Genomic DNA, 16,072 nt, shown 5'->3' with positions numbered 1-16,072 from the left:
ACTTGCTCATCCTCACTCGTCCATCAAGTCAGGGGTCATACCAGAATGAAAACAGTTTTGTCTAATCACAGGTGGTGTGTGTACGTGTGTTTGTCCCAGATGCCTTCCCAAGCAGGCATGCAGGGCTGTTGCTAACCATCTTACATCTACCATCAGCTGTTTATTTCTGCATATCGAGTCTCCTATAGACACAAAGACACTTGGATGCTTCAGAATGACAAATGTGTTTTGACAACACTCTGAGAGATAAGCACTTGGTCTCTGGATCTCTCCCAGAGACACATTTCTATTTACACCTACTCTGCTGCACAGAGGGGATGCTTAATCTTCTCCATGATTTGTGGCTTCATTGTCGAAATCCCTTTTTCCACTCTGTTCCTTTACTCTTCCGTCCTTAATTTTCTTTTACTTTCCTTCTGTCTCTTTTCATCTATCCTTTTCTCGCTTCTTCGATGCATTATATCAGCTGCCTCAAACCATGTGTCATTCTCAAAGACCTTTACAGCAGTATATGCCACAGTCTGTTGAAAGTTAAGGCAAAGCATATGAAGCGTGCATGTGAGTTTTTTTTTTTTTTTAAACAAACGTCACCTACATTACTCAGATACTCAAAACCCCTCAGCTGCAATCAAGCAGACAAGTAACAGGTGCTGCAAACTGCGGAGAAAAAAGCAAAATCACAAAAAGCGGCAATCACGACAGGAAGAGGAGGAGGCTGAATGCATGAAGTGTGATCTGAGAGAGGGGCAACCTCCCTGCTGGGTCCTGGATAGGACGACAAGGGCAGTGGAGGTGAAGGTCCAGCCTGGGCTGAAGCTGAGGTGCAGCTTGCGCCTGTGGGCGACCTCCTTGCTGAGCATAGGATTTGAGATTGAAGCCCAGCACTCCTGTCCGTCCAGAAAGAATCATCTAGCCTGGGTTAGAGTTGAGGCGTCACTACCCAGGAGTAACTTTGAACTTGTGTGGGTGTGACAGACGGGGGAGGTTGGCTTTGGCTCTGGGCAGAGTGGCCCACATGGAGACCGTTAGCTGAGTTCTGGTGGCTTTTTCTTTGCTCTGCAGTCGGAGTGAGTACAGGATAGAGAGCAAGGCCAGGTGCACGCAAGAAAAGCTGGAACAGAAGATGTGCGGTTGTGTTAGTATCATATGGTGAGACGGTTTTCAAGACTCTAAAAAACCCAGGTGGCGCTGTAGGGCAAGACTCAGTCGTAATTTGGCCACACAATGCACGTAACAGTGCCAGTAACAGTGCTGTAATCACTTAACAGTGTTTTATTGTCAGCTTTTCACAGATTAGAGCTTCAATAATCTGTCCTCCTCCATCCATCTCATTCCATGCTGTTATTTTTGAACCAGGATTCTGCCTTTTTGGATTAGTACAGTAGGTGTGGAAGTGTTTTATTCATTTTTTTCTTTTTCTTTGTGAGACTGAGTGTGTTTGTGTGCATACTACTGAGAAACAAAGAGGTTGCATATTTTCAGCCACGCTATTGTGGGAGGAATAACCTCAAATTGATGTTTCTTGAAAGAAGATGGTGTGGCTGCATACTCAACATCTGCCTCTGGGTATGGATGGGCATAGATGCCCTTTGTTTAAGCAAAAACATGGCCTAATCACTCCAGTATACACATTACTAACATTGCAAAAGGTAGAGGACAATAGGAAAAAAGGTGCATGAAAGAGAGATTCTGTAAAGTATGAAAAACACTGAACCTCACAAAAAAAAAAGGTTATATAAAGTTATATAAAATACCTCTCCATTTCATACAATCACAGCTAACACACTAGCGGAGCTATCTCCTCACCACCCCCTTGGGCTGAATATTGACTGATGACTTTCATTTTCAGCTATCAGTTCTGTGGCTAATTTTACATATTTTCAATTAATTTCAGGTATTCCTGCACAGGACTTGCTATGATTAGAAGCTGCAGGAGGGTTGAGGTTTTACCATCCTAAGCTTTCATGCATTTATTCCTTCACCCACACCATGTGGAGACTACGTTCATCTTCAGCCTTTTTTGTGGGTGCTGCTTTTTTAGCATGATCATCACAATTTTCTTGCCGACCTAAGACTGTCATGGCTGTCTCTCTAGCAGCCTTCCCAGGCCGTTGTGCCGAGTGCCTCTCTGCTGGAGGATGATGATGAGACTCCCCACAGGGATAATGACATCTAAGAGTGTCTCTCCAACGGATGTCCCCTGGATTTAATGCCATCCAATGCTCAGCCTGAGAGAGATGTGCACCCCGGAGACAGCAGCACAACATACAGACCCGCACAGACAGGCAGCTTTGCACGTTACACAGGCAGCAGCTGCTGAGATAAACAAAGAGACAGTTAGTCAGACCGGCCAGCTAACTGGCAGACATCTGGCAGGAATAGAAGCAGACAGGCACAAACACACTGCCACAGGTGGACACCAAAAAGTGGTGGGTGGCATTAGAGTGAGACTGGTCTCCACAAAGCAAAGACAGTTTTTCTAATTCAAGACCAGTAGGACAGGAGATCTCCTGCAGACATACACCAAATTTCCTTAGAAATGTCGTGGAATCAGGCCTTTGAACTGAGCATTGATAACAAGTCAGATGGCCCCTCTCCTCTTTATTCCAGAGCACACAGCGTCTATGATGTCCAAAGGGAATTTCAGCATTTGATTTGTCTGACCACAGAACAGTTTTCCAGTTTGACTTAGTCCGTTTTGAATGAGCTTTGGCTCAGAGAAGATGGTGCCGTTCGTGGGTTATGTTCACGTCTGGCTTCTTCTTTGCACGACAGCACTTTAGCCTGCATTTGTGGATGGCACAGTGAACTGTGTTCACAGACAAAGATTTCTGGAAGCAATTGCTTCCAAATATGTAGATGTATACATTTTTTTTTTTTGGCAAATTGCTAAACTTCTGTCCATCTTTACTTCTGAGAGACTCTGCCTCTCTAAGGTGCTCTTTTTATACCCAGTCGCATTCCTTTTTTTTTGTACCACTTGCTAAGATAGGAAAACGATCTTTTACTGCCCTTCTTCCGACTTCATTTGAGATGTGCTCATGCCATTAAATTCAAGATGAGCTAATGTTTTTCATTGAAAATGAAAATGTCTCTTTCAACATTTGATATGCTTCATATTTTCTATTTTGAATCAAATATTGATTAATGAGATGTGTAAATCATTGCATTCTGTTTTTATTCGCATTTACACAGCAACCCAACTTTTTGGAATTGGGGTTGTAATTACCATGCAGCGTTAACACCTGAACTACCGTGATATTATATATAACTAGAAATCAAAATCATCAAGATATGTGTATCTGAAATCCAGACATCCATGCAATCTACACATAACTTTTCAAACAGTTGCACCAACTGCAAAGTGTTTACTTATAAATATTCATGGTTGCAAACAAAACCAAATGGTGCCAATGACTAAGGGGGAGCATGTGTAAAAGATGATCTGATGCCAGCTCAGGTCAGGGGACTTTCAGAGCCTTTCTATGCCTGTTGCCATGACTACCGAGAGGACTCCATTTGCAGTGGCACAGTCAGCTGGGTGAATCGCTCCAGTACCTTCAATTAGCAACCCATTATCATTCATGAGTTTGTTTGCGCAAAGCTGCGAGATTGAATTCCTATTTGTCCTTTCTCCCCACACTGCTGATATGATGTTGAGTGAAGCAGCCGCGACAGCTCTGCACTGTGTTCCAACTCCAGTTTCTGCATACTAGTGAGCTGATTTCTGCTCCGAAGAGGCCTGGCTTATCCCCTATCTCCCTAGGACAAAGTCAGCTGTACTTACAAGACAATCGAAGGTCATAAACTGGCAAAAGGGCTTTGAAGGAGACATGTTGTTTAGCTTCCACCCGATGGTTCTCCTTAGAGAGGCTTTTAAGGCTGCTTTACAAATAGATATAGTTAGAATTTGGGTGTTCTTTACTCCATCTGACGGTATATAGTGCTCGCATTGTCACTGCCTTTTTGACAGTGAAAAGAGCTGCTCTTGCCTCCTTCTGCCTCAGACTTCATGAAGGCAGAAAAATAGCAGCTAGATAGTATGCATTCTGTTCTCATTCAGCATGACCAGTGGACAAAATCTCTTGTTGTGATCGTAATACCAACTGCTCTCTCTTTGTTAAGATCATCCAGGCCAACAACAACATATTTCACCAGCTGCAACACAATTAAAGGACTGGCAGTAAGTGGTAAACAAGGCTCAGTGGCTTAGTAGGGTTTTTTCTGTGGTGTTTCTGTCCTCCTAGCTGTTTTGTGTGATATAATGGTGTTGACCCCAGTGGGGCCAGGCCCTCCATATTGAGTTATTATATTTATGCAACCGCTAAGCTCCTCAGCTATTTCACAATGCTGTCAGCCTTCAGTTGCTGTGTGCAGCCAAGGATTGCTGTGGACGTCCTCAGTTTCTGGTGGAAAATTGAGTTGCAAGCAACGAGAGAGAAACTGAGGAGGAGAAAAGGGAGGAGCAGACTGAGTGAGACAGAGAGAGGAAGAGGAAAATGAGAGGAAAAAGTCAGCTCTGTATATTTTATTCAGAGGCAGCGGAGTACAATTCATAATCAGAGCAGACTCTGATTCACAATTTTAATTAAAAAGTAGTCTTATATTGCCGGTGGTAACATCTTGATTTATGTAGACCCAACCGCAGGCTCCCAATCACCAGGGAGAGTGAGTTCACCGTAGAAGACGGCTGATGGGGAGAGGAGCGGAGGGGGTGCTAACACTCATGAGACTGGGAAGCATCACATTTCTCACAGCAAGGCGTTAGGCTCTGTGGGCAACTCTGTGTGGGTGCTGACGTGTGTGTATATACAGGTCTGTCTGCGTATAAACCCGACTGGTAGATTTCAGTTTCCGCTTATTGTGCTATATTGACGGCAGAAATAGACGTATTCGACGTGAGAAAAATTAAAATTTTTTGCTAGAAAACCTGGGTTACCAATCAAAAATGATCATCCATTGGGGAACTGCCTGCTGTCACATGCATTTTAGCATCAGAAGTCAGAGATGTCATTGATTTGTGACATGAGAGATTATTTATTCAGTCGACCGTCGGTGCACCTTTTTGAGTTTGACATAGTTCTGACAAACGGTTGTAAAGGTTTATCTGACAATGTTATCTAAACTGGTGACATCCAACAGTCTGTGATACAATTAAAGTGTGGCATAGTGTGAGTTCACAGAATAGGGGCTCTTACACGGCAAACCAGCGCCAAGAACAAGCATCACAGACTTTCCTGGCGGCTGAATGTCAGCTCGGTGTATGAGAGCCTTAAGGGAAGAGGAGGAAGACCCTGAATTAGACCACTCCCATCCAGATGACACCAGACTTAACACTCCTCTTTCTCAGGTCACCAACAATGCACCCAATAAATTTGAAATTGGTTGGATGAACTGTTATAGATGAAAGTGAAGAATAGAAGACAAACGCAGAGGCAGAGACTCGTCTCGCAAGATTTGCAAGGTCACAGGAGAATCCATCAAGCCAGGCAGTGCCGGCCTTTCCTGTGGCAGAGACAGACAGTGGCACCACCTGCGGGGGGCGCCACTTTAACAAGTCAAATCTATCTCACCAGGAGTAAATGCACAACTTGAACTCAAAGGCAAACTCATTAGCATAACAATGAAGAGGTAAAAGCCATTAGTCGCCTGCATAGAACACATTACACTGCATTTCTTTTCCTCTTTTATCACTTCTTCTATCAGCAGAAGAGCATGGAGAATCTAAAGAAGCCATCAAAGGAGGCTGTTAGCTTCCAGTTTGCTTTCCACTTTATGCCATTTTTTTCTTTTAATTTGAGGAGTGTGCGTAAAGTTTGCATTCTTATCCACTTCCTTAATAGATGGTTAATTAAATCACCTGCCAAGCATTTTGTTAGAGACATTCTGACATTGTTTTAGGGTCAAGCAATGTCTTCTCTGGATATTCATAGTTTAGTTCTAACAGTTTTAAAGCAGATCAAAACCATAAGTATAGGTTTTATTGAGAATTTTCTCTATGTTGGGAGTCATAGTTCAACAATGACTCACTATGGTCAGCCTCAAAACTCCCGAATCAGTCCAGCTCTTCTCCACATGTGTATGATGGATGTTTCTAACCTGATACACAAAAGTGTTTTTAAAAGGATAGCATGAGATAATATAGAAGATAGACAGTTGAAGGCATAGATATTGACTGTGGAAGAAAAAGCCTTTTGGAAAGCAGCCAGCACTGCAAATTTAACCGAGGCTGATGAAATTTGCTTTGGCCTGACAGTAATGTTACGTTTATGTCAGGCCCACCATTTAAATCACCACCATAACAGAGTCCCTTGATACAGACAGATTTTAATTAAAAAAGTGCAAGAAAGAGAGAAAGAGAGGGACGAATGCAGAAAAGTGAAAGCGAGGAAGAGATGGAGCATCGGATGAGAAAAGTGACGCAGAGAGCAGAGCAGCTCCAAAGTGAGCTAGAAAGCTGGAAAGAAACAGGATGGATGGGAAAAGGGAACGAGAGTGATTGCATGAGTCAGACAAGTGGAAAGTAAGAACTATTTCAACTCTAAAGTGAAAACACTTTGCACTTGTTTTATTCCCGTGCTTCTTTTCAATGGTTCACAACCATATTCTGTGTGCACGCGTCTGTGTGTGTTGCGTGTGCTTTTGCTTCAGTGTTCTCTCGTTCTTCATCACTCTCGCTGATTGATTTTTTTTCCTGAGGTCTGGCTCACTCCCAATCATGATAGAAACCAACGTGAAAGTGCACACACACAAGTGCACGTACGAAACGGCTGAAACACACACAAACGTCCACTGACCCGCCTCCCACACATCCGCACAAGCACACGTGAGTAGGCTCTATCAATCTGAATGATGCATACAGATACTGTGAAATAATCCATTTATGTATAAGGCGCACAAGACTCAGTGTTAAGTAATGAACACCGTCTCTCGACTTCAGCCGTTCAAGCATGTTTATGCCACCTCTTCCATTACATAACTGATCTATCACAATAAAGAAGCAACACGGAGAGCAAGTACATGGCCGAGGCCTCTCCAAGCAGAACAATGGGCCTCTCTAAACCATGCAAATTGCTCAGGATTACAAAAAAACAGCCCCAGGTGTTGAATGGTCTCCAAACTCCAAGGCTACCGATCTGATCAAGCATATGCAGAATGCACCAGAGAAAGCCTGATGCACAGAGGCCCACACATCACACAGAACCCAAAGGATCTGCTACAATCCTCATTCTTTTCCCCATGAAGATCCCCATGAAGAGAGGTTTAAACTATGCATCTCTGCCATGACATCTGGCAGTAATGACAGGGTTTGAATGCCCGTGAAAAATGGCAGCACCTAAAGAGGTTAGAGTTAACTCTGATATAGTCTTAATTGAATTAACTGAAAAGATGTTCTTTCATCTATCCCAGCTGGTCATTGATTAAAAAACTGGTTCAGCTGTTGTACTTTGTCTGTCTGAATGTTAAAGTCCACTATTGATAGATTGTGAAAGAGAGATGATTGTTAACATGGCGCATCAGGTTAGTGCATTAAAAAAAGCCCTCGACATGCCTGTGTAAGCTGTCAGTCAGACTCTTGTCTTTCTCTAAATCTTTTCCCTTTTTTTGCCAATTCACACACACACACATATTGAACATGTTATATAGATGAGGATTCAAAGTAATAAAGAAGAGACTATATTATCTCACCCTGAGGGTTTCCCTACTTTTTAATCAATATCAGACATTTGGACAGCAGATACAGATAATGGCACACAGGAATTTTGTCATGACAGAATATACTTCCAATGGGCCCGGACAAAAGCACTTACTAGCATAAAAGTGCAATTTTCCTTCTTTTTCATGTTGAAAGATAAGAGTCTCCATTAGCCTGTTATACAGACCTACTCCTGCTAAAACATCATCGCACATAGCAGAGAAAATATCGATCATAATAATTACAATCTTGCTTACATCCTCAACACTAATTTCCTCATAAAAGATAAAAGGGCACGATGTGTCTCCTTTAATTGAGTTTCTAGATGAATCAGCGATCCAATCTGCATAACATGTATTCGCAACAATTTGAAAGCCTCCCTTGGGTTAGCTATATTTGTTATCTTTCTGCAGACACACACAAACAGACACATCCCTAATAAGGTTGCCATCATGGTCTGACTGTGTGAGCATGTTATAATTGCCTCATTTTAGGCTGAGGTTTAATTTCACACCCAGTCCAACTCTAACACTGCTTTTTATTTACACCCTATCCCCGTCAACACATCCGACACACAAACATGCACATAAATACACCAACATCCTGGATTCTACACTCCAGAGGTATTCTTGTACAGTCACTATCACAACTATCTGTCATTTTACTGTCACTGGGTCCTCTCATCTGTCCTGATCGTGCCAACAACAGCCTTTCTCAGCTCATGGAAAATTAACTGACAAGCTCCTGTTCTGCATTGCCAACCATATTAGACACATCAGTACAGTAAACTTGTTATACTGTACATGAGCATTACCACATAGCAAATGCTTAATCATTCAAAAACGAGTGGCCCCTCTGACAAATCAGAATCATTCACAGGCCAGCTGTCAGGTTGTACAGTTCCAAACACACAAGCCAGATAGTCATCAATTCGATAGGAAACCAGAAGTCATTGGAGAAGTAATATAATAGTCGCGTCCATCTACTTAAATATTTCCTTCTCCTAAAAGTGTTAATGAACTAGTCAACGCAGTTGAGCATGCAGCAGCAAAAGAGGCAGTCACTTCTCTTATAAGTTATGACCCAAACAGGTTTGATGCGCTAAAAAATTAATGCTAATACTTCTTTGGTTCTGCTGTGTAAATGAGCGATCATTTGCTCACAAATCTGTCACTGGAATGTGTAAAGATTTGTTGGCAATTTGCTTCCGCCACCTGCACACGTCATATTAGAGCCTCGACATCTCAAAGCAAAACTTTTGGGGAATTGAAACCAGAGTTAACCTTTGCTCCTAAGTGCCTTTCGTATGTCGTCTCCCTCAGCTCAGGAAAGACAGAGTGCTCTTAATATGATCTTGTTTCTGTCTCTGGACCAATAGCAAGTGAAAAAAAAAAACTGAAAACAGCAGCAAATGTTATAGAGCAAGATTGTGTGCAGGTGAGACTTTCTGTTGACCGACTGCTGCTTTTCCACTGCTCTGTGGGTATATGCAAATACACGCAGTATCGCAGTATCAACTGAAATCAACACAACAACAAACCTCATCTGCAAATTGCAATGTGTTGTAAAGAAAACAGCAATTTTCGCAGTCTATTTTCTGCATCGTGTCCTGCTTCCTGCACGCTATTGACAGAGGTTTAACTAGCTGCCAAAACATAGAGCAGAGAACGTAAAGAGGGAGTGTGACCTCATACTCTGCTTTGTTGATCATTTTTGGAAGCTAAATGAATGTTGGGAATTCTCACATTTAAAAATTTAGCAAAACAAAGCGACAATAAACTGGATTAAAAAACTGTTTTTCCCCCAGTTTTGGAAAAAAAAAACACTGACACATCACCATATCTGGGCAACGAATGACTTCGCAAATGCAAATTTGAAGTTTTTTTCATTCCTGGTCAGTTTTGCCTCAAGTGCAGCTTGTATGAAAGCGAACCAGAAGCAAATCTCTGGTTCTGGGGAAACGCTGCTCAGTTTCTCACAACTGAACAATCTCGCACTGTTTTCAGGGGCTGCGAAACTCGGCTCTGACTCTCAAAAATCAATATGAGATACAAGCAGGAACAATCGACTGAACACGCAGAAGAAGTTAAATGGATGCATGAAAGCTGCATTGCATTCAGGTGCATTCAGTTTAATCCGTCAGGCTTTGACAAAGCTATTGTGCTTGTATGCCGTAAAATAACTCACATCACATCTTTGCTCTCTCCTTTTGTCATATTGGAAGTACAGCGTCTTCCTGTCCCACACTGCGCTTCCCTTTCCCTTTCTCTCTGCAGCCCAGCTTGCCACATATCACTGGTTTTGACAGAACGTGAATGAAGTCCCTCGGGGTGGCATTAGCTCCCTATTGGGAGCTTTTCTGCCAAACTCCTACTGGGCATTTTTCCTCAACACAGCCAAATCAATAACTTTTAATATTATCTGGTGGCAGACAGAGTCACAGGAAACGGCTGCGGGACGCTTTGGGACAGACTGAGGCTGAGAGTCTCAGGTGGGGTAGATCATGCTGTGAATTGAAGCAAGGTCAGCATTTGCCTTGACATTTCAGCTGTGGCTGTCTCACATTCGGTTCTACTACCATTCAAGGATGGTTGAGGGTCAGTGCCCATGCTTGACCGTCTCATCTTTTACAACATCACTGACAGACTCTATAAAGATTTTTTGTGTGAGTGGCTCTGGTTATGATACACTGCCATCTAGTCACATAGCAGGGGGCGTAGCCCAATCCTGCCAAACACTTTATCATGAAGGGTAATCATTTTTTTTCTGGCATTCTCTGATTTATTGTCCAGCATAGCTTTCAAAAAACTAAAAAAAATAGCTTAGTGGAGGTGTGATGAAGAGAAAGAAGTTCTAATGACTTGGTTGCAGCTCCTGCGCATCAACGCATTAATCAAGCCTCTTAGTTTAACATTAATCACAGACTGGGACATGAGGGACATAATTGAAAAATAAAGCTGGATTAGTAAAGCTATCCTTTAGATCAAGGCTGAAAACACCAAACCCTTATTACGCCTGTAATGCTGTGGAAAAACCTCTTAATGCCCTTCCAAGATAAAACATACAAATAAAGAATTGTATTTAGTTTATCAGTTAGTTGCATCCTCCTTTCTCTCAACTCCACAGCTGAATGCTCAAGACTCTGCATTTTTACTCCTTGAGGTGCGAGCACAAGCATTTCCTGTCACTCAGTGGCGGAACAAAGATGCTGAGCTGTAATATTCACCTATCGAAACTAATCATTCACCTGTTTCCACCACACAACATCGAGGTGAGGCCGAAAGAAGAAAAAAAATCAGCGAGTCAGCAGAAGCAGCGCTGCTCTCAAACTGCTCACGTTCCCAAACACACACGGTGAAGAACAGGACAAATATGTGCACGCAGACTATACTTAGACAGAGACAGAAGAATAGCGTAATGCTATTGTTACAGATAAATGCACAGATTAGGAGGCAGTTTTGGAACGTGTGCAAACACAGTCAGAAAAGTCTAATTAAATACTGTGCGGGAGAAAAAAAGAGAGTTGGAAGCTGGTCATGTAAAAACAAGTTTAACCCATCATTACAAGCTCAAATTTGCAGCAAATAGTTAAAAAAAAAGCATAAATTGTTCACATTCATTTCCTGTAATCAAGTTTTAATTTCAGCAACCAAATCTATCCAACAACTGGAGCACAAACGCTGACGCCACCTGAAGCGTCCTCACAGCAGCATGTGAGGGCGTGCCAGAAAATAACAGATGCCACCAAAGCAAATGTTGGAAGTGCAGCGCTCGGCTAATGATTGGATCTGTAGGATATTTTCCAGGTGACTTATGTTACTGCTCCACCGCTGGGGGCAAGGATGAGTGAAGCTCTATTGATCTGCTGTTTTGCAACCCAATCGATCCCACCACACAGATCTTAGCAGTGTGTTTCTAGGTCAAGCCAAAGCATGTGGACGTACTGCTGAAATGGAATTCATGTTAATAAACGATACTGTTGCATTACCTTGGAATAAAAAACAAACATCTGAGACTGCATACCCTGCCATGTTTCAATAATTCTGCATCTGAGATGCCTTATGTGAGCAATGTGATTGGTATTCGTGACACAAAGAGAAATATGCCAGTGTGATTTTGCAAAGCTTGAAAGTTTCTTGAAAGTTATTGATTTAATGAGACATTCCCACACAGTGCTGTTCAACTTCGCATTTGTTGGCAAAACGGAACAGGCAGCAGCACAAGGGCATGAGAGGTCAGTGTGCTTGATAAAATACAAAGCTGCACTCATTCTACTGTTTACTCGAGATCCGCAGAAACAATTACCAAAACTTCCTCTCACCATCCAAAGCGTCCTGACTCCCAGGCTCTTGAATTCACTCTAATTAAGAAGAAACAGTCATCTTTTTTTGGGGGGGGGGTGTAAAAAAAGCTCTTCTCGATGTCCATTGTTGCTATTCTCAAGTGCGTACGCATACCAGCCTGTTCAGCAGAACAGTGTAACCACCAGACTAAAAGAAAGACAAAGGGCTCTTATATCTCACTGTTACACTCCAAAACAGAAACGTACCATTAATTGCATTCTGCACATCAGCACACAGGAGAAGGGTGACCTTGGCAAAAGAAAAAACAACATATTTTTAGATTTGACTCATCAAAAATTCTGCCTTCAATACATTTCACCACTTTATTGGGTGTGACTGATGACGTGGGCTCCCAGAGTTGAAATAAGAGCCTGTTGTTAGCCGGATTTAACAATTTAAATTGAAAAGCCACACTGCAGTTAATTAACGGCACTGAGCTGTGTTGATATAATGAGGGGCCAGAATTCTATTCAGCTTAGGTACATAAAGGTTGTAGATAAAGCTTTTTGAGAACTCATAAGACATTATTATTCTAATATGTCCTCATTTTAGTCATTATTGCAGCCTGTGCTTTTTCCAAACCATTTATCTAAGAGTAGGACGCTTGGTGGACTTCAATAACAGGCTTAATAGACTAATAAGCTGTAACTGTATGTGTGAATGCTATCTTTTTTTCTTTTTTTTTTGTCAAAATACAGAAGTGAGGTGTTGTAAATGAGATTCTCCATCACCGCTAATTCATCTATATGGTAATGTCTTCTGACGTAGGGCAATAGTAGGAAATCTGCAGCATCAGCTGAAGCTGAAGCTGCTGTTTGACTTTCAGCGAGCGACGGAGAGCCGAGGCCGAGGCACTTCATTACAAAGCCGCGCTGTCGATCTACTGCTGGCTGAGGCAGCTGCTTAAAGTAATAAGAGAAACTGTGCACTGGCACTATTTGTAGTGTGCTCACACACCGCACGCGTAGTCCATCACCCCCACCCCACGTCTCGACTATTGACATCCACCAGCTCCTATCTTCCCCAAAATAAGAAGAAATTTTGTTTCTCACTCTTGCACTTTTGCACCGAGGCTCATGTCTCTTAAACGTCACAGGTGATTAATAATGCATTAAGAGAGAAACGACAGAGAAGAAGAGGGGGAGCAGAAACAGGGGGGAAAAGTGAACATGGTGGAGGGGGAAGAAGTTGTAGCACCAAGAGGTTTCGGTAAAAATTAAGGAGAAAATGATGAAATGTGCGGATATGACAATGACCTTGTGGCAAATACATTTTCTCTGTGTAATACGTTGCTGGAACAGAGTAAGAATTAGGTCTTCGTTTATCTTATCTAACAAAACATAGTCTCCCTCCCGCTTCCATACACACACACACACACACACACACACACACACACAGAACAGCATATAGCTAACAAGAACACATGTCCAAACGTTCACACACTTCTGCCCCAAAAGTCAAAACAAAGCCTTTAATTGCCTGATCAATGCCTGTAGAGCCATGTAAATGAGGCCAATAGTCAATAGCGCCTGGCTCAGGTTGAACGTCCACACACTGACGCATGCCATTGATCAAAGTGCACACTGTGCAACAAACCAAGGATTAAACCATTTGTTGTGGGCTTCACCTTGAACCATTATCCTGACCCTAAAGCAAACCTGGCGTGAGATACAAACCAAGAAGGGCTTTCAGAAGTTTAAGAACATCCATCATTGAGCTTTGGGAAAGGCGCACATTTAGCCAAGCTGCAGACGCACAAACACACACAGCAGAGATAAGATGGGTCGTTGCAGCAGGTTTGTGAGGAGCAAACGCGAGTAAACTACGAACAGCTCGGGCTGTAAAGAGGACCATGCATCAATATTGTCTTACCTTGTGTTTTGCCAGCCAAAGTCTCATCCCAGCTTCTCAGAAGTAGCATGGTGGTGCAGCCTGGGACTCCTCTCTCCCTCTCATAGCCTCAGACTGAGAGAGGCTTAACTAGAATAATATGGAAGAACAGACAATATCAAAACTGATAGTTAGCAACTACTGTAGTTTAGAACTGATCAAACTTAACAACAGTAGCCTTGTCCCTGAGGTGTGATGGTTGTTTCACATTTAAGATTTCTTGTGATCATTGTGTCTCTTAAACTCTGTTATCATACTGCTGAACTAGTAAGTTAACCAAAACAGAATGGAAAATGGATCCTTGTGAGACATTTATGCAGTGAAAAAAAAGTCCTATTTTTCTGCCCACTACATTTAAACTGCCAATTAAAACTTGGATGTTTACTTTTTTTTCCCTGTGAGCTGACATGACTAATCGCCTGGGATAAGACCACCTGTCAACATTACTAGGCAACTGACTGATGAGTTTAATTAAGTCAAATGCGGAAGACAAAACGACCACTCGGATAAAGTATCCCTTCCTCAGTTTCAGTTGTCACTCTACCAGCAGGTTTACTTTATTGAATGCATGTATTTTAGTCCTCATGATGAATTGAATTAGGCCTCATTAAGGGTGTGGGCTTCTGTGAAGCGAATACAGATGTTTGTGAATTGAGAGGTGAGATTAAAAACGGGGCGGCATTGCTTAGCTTTTATCTCTCCTCTACATCACAATCCTTTTCTGTGTTGATTATAAAGCGAGGAGTTGGCACAAGGAACTCACAGCGGTTTTAGGTAAAATCCCCAACTGGTCAAGAGGGCAAAGCAGCAATTTCGAGGTAATTGTACTCCACGGGAGCAGCTTCACTTCTGTTCCTCCGAAAAGATGCTTGGAGTAGCTTGTTTTTCTGACGTCTGCCAGGCTGTTATTGCAAAGGGAGAAAGGAGGACTGGGGGTTAGAAGCAGGACACAGTCAGTTAAACTCTAATAAAGGCATGCTGTGCTTCGGCACAGTGAGCAATCTTTGACCTGCTCCCCTCAGAACGAGTAAATCAGGTTAAGCAGAATTTTAAATGCGCAACTCAGTAAACTGATGGAACTAACGATCGCTTGAATAAGGCTTTCTGGATCACTGTCTACAGCTCAAGTCCGCAGTGAAAAGCATCGCTGTTTTATAAAGAAAGAACATACACCTTTGTCCTTAATCTGTTTAAATGCAGCTCACCACTCGGTTTAATAAGACGTGTGTTTGTGTGTGTTTCTCAGAAAAACCCAACCCGATATGATAAATAATACATTTCCTCCAAATGGACTGTAGAACTAAATTGTCTTTGCCTGCATCTCCGACACCCTCCCAGCTGTCGTACGAGCTGAATGGGAAACTTAACAAATAGGTTCTATTAAACCTGATACATATCCCATTTATCATGAACACACTTCCAACGTAAGTCCAAACAAGTGTCTAAATTGACGAGGAGAATGTGAGCCATACTTTAGGTAAATAAATGATTAAGTGAAATATGTTAATGAATAATAGACCAGTCTCTGCGGGGTAACAGATTGTACTTTTCATATTTAATAGATTGATGGGTCTCGCACAAACTGAGACAACAAGTACACACAAGACAACATGTAATCACCCATAAGCACGGTCGTCACGTGTACATGTACCACTTCACAGTTGACGTGTGGAAAAGAAGGGTGAATGTGCAGTAGATTCAGACAGATGGTTTACAGTGCTCACTTGAAATTGAGAGGCTTTCTTTCTTAGTTTGCCCTAATCTTGTAAAAGAGGCCTCATTTCATTCCTGTGCACTCAGTGTACATCACTTCTCGTGGACAGCGTCTATGTCGATACAAGTCCTCCTAATCAGCTCAGATGAATTATTGAATAGCCTTTTTATATCAGATCATGACCCATATTCTGCTCACTTGAAGTGAATATACAGCCAATAAAGTCGAGATGTACTTTTTGAGTCGTCCCACATAGGCTCCCCGCTCCCTAATGTGTGAACGGGATTCAGACACACACTGCACAGCGTTACGGGCCTTAGATGGAGCTCCGCGGATTGATCCACTCATTTATAACGAGATGATGGATGAGGTCGTATTGCAGCACCACACATAAAGCGAATCTGAGGTTTAAGCTCGCTCCAAACGTGA

The 16,072-nt window shown here is 42.4% G+C and overlaps 1 protein-coding gene across 3 annotated transcripts in view; it reads right to left on the bottom strand.

Moving 5' to 3' along the window:
- LOC140273642 (glutamate receptor ionotropic, NMDA 2B-like) overlaps window positions 1-16,072 on the bottom strand; it is a 110,361-nt gene that overhangs the window by 89,703 nt on the left and 4,586 nt on the right. For all 3 annotated transcript variants that reach the window (XM_072369264.1, XM_072369265.1, XM_072369266.1), the window contains exons 2-3: window positions 14,693-14,831; window positions 13,912-14,019 (exon numbers count right to left, since the gene is read on the bottom strand). In XM_072369264.1, the coding sequence (XP_072225365.1) occupies window positions 13,912-13,938 (27 nt within the window). In that variant the 5' untranslated portion in view covers window positions 13,939-14,019; window positions 14,693-14,831. The remainder of the gene's footprint in view (window positions 1-13,911; window positions 14,020-14,692; window positions 14,832-16,072) is intronic.

The sequence above is a fragment of the Leuresthes tenuis genome, unplaced genomic scaffold (genome assembly GCF_036924035.1).
Source record: "Leuresthes tenuis unplaced genomic scaffold, fLeuTen1.0.hap1 SCAF_17, whole genome shotgun sequence".
In the NCBI taxonomy this organism is placed as follows: domain Eukaryota; kingdom Metazoa; phylum Chordata; class Actinopteri; order Atheriniformes; family Atherinopsidae; genus Leuresthes; species Leuresthes tenuis.
This window is presented reverse-complemented; position numbering and strand designations above follow the sequence as displayed.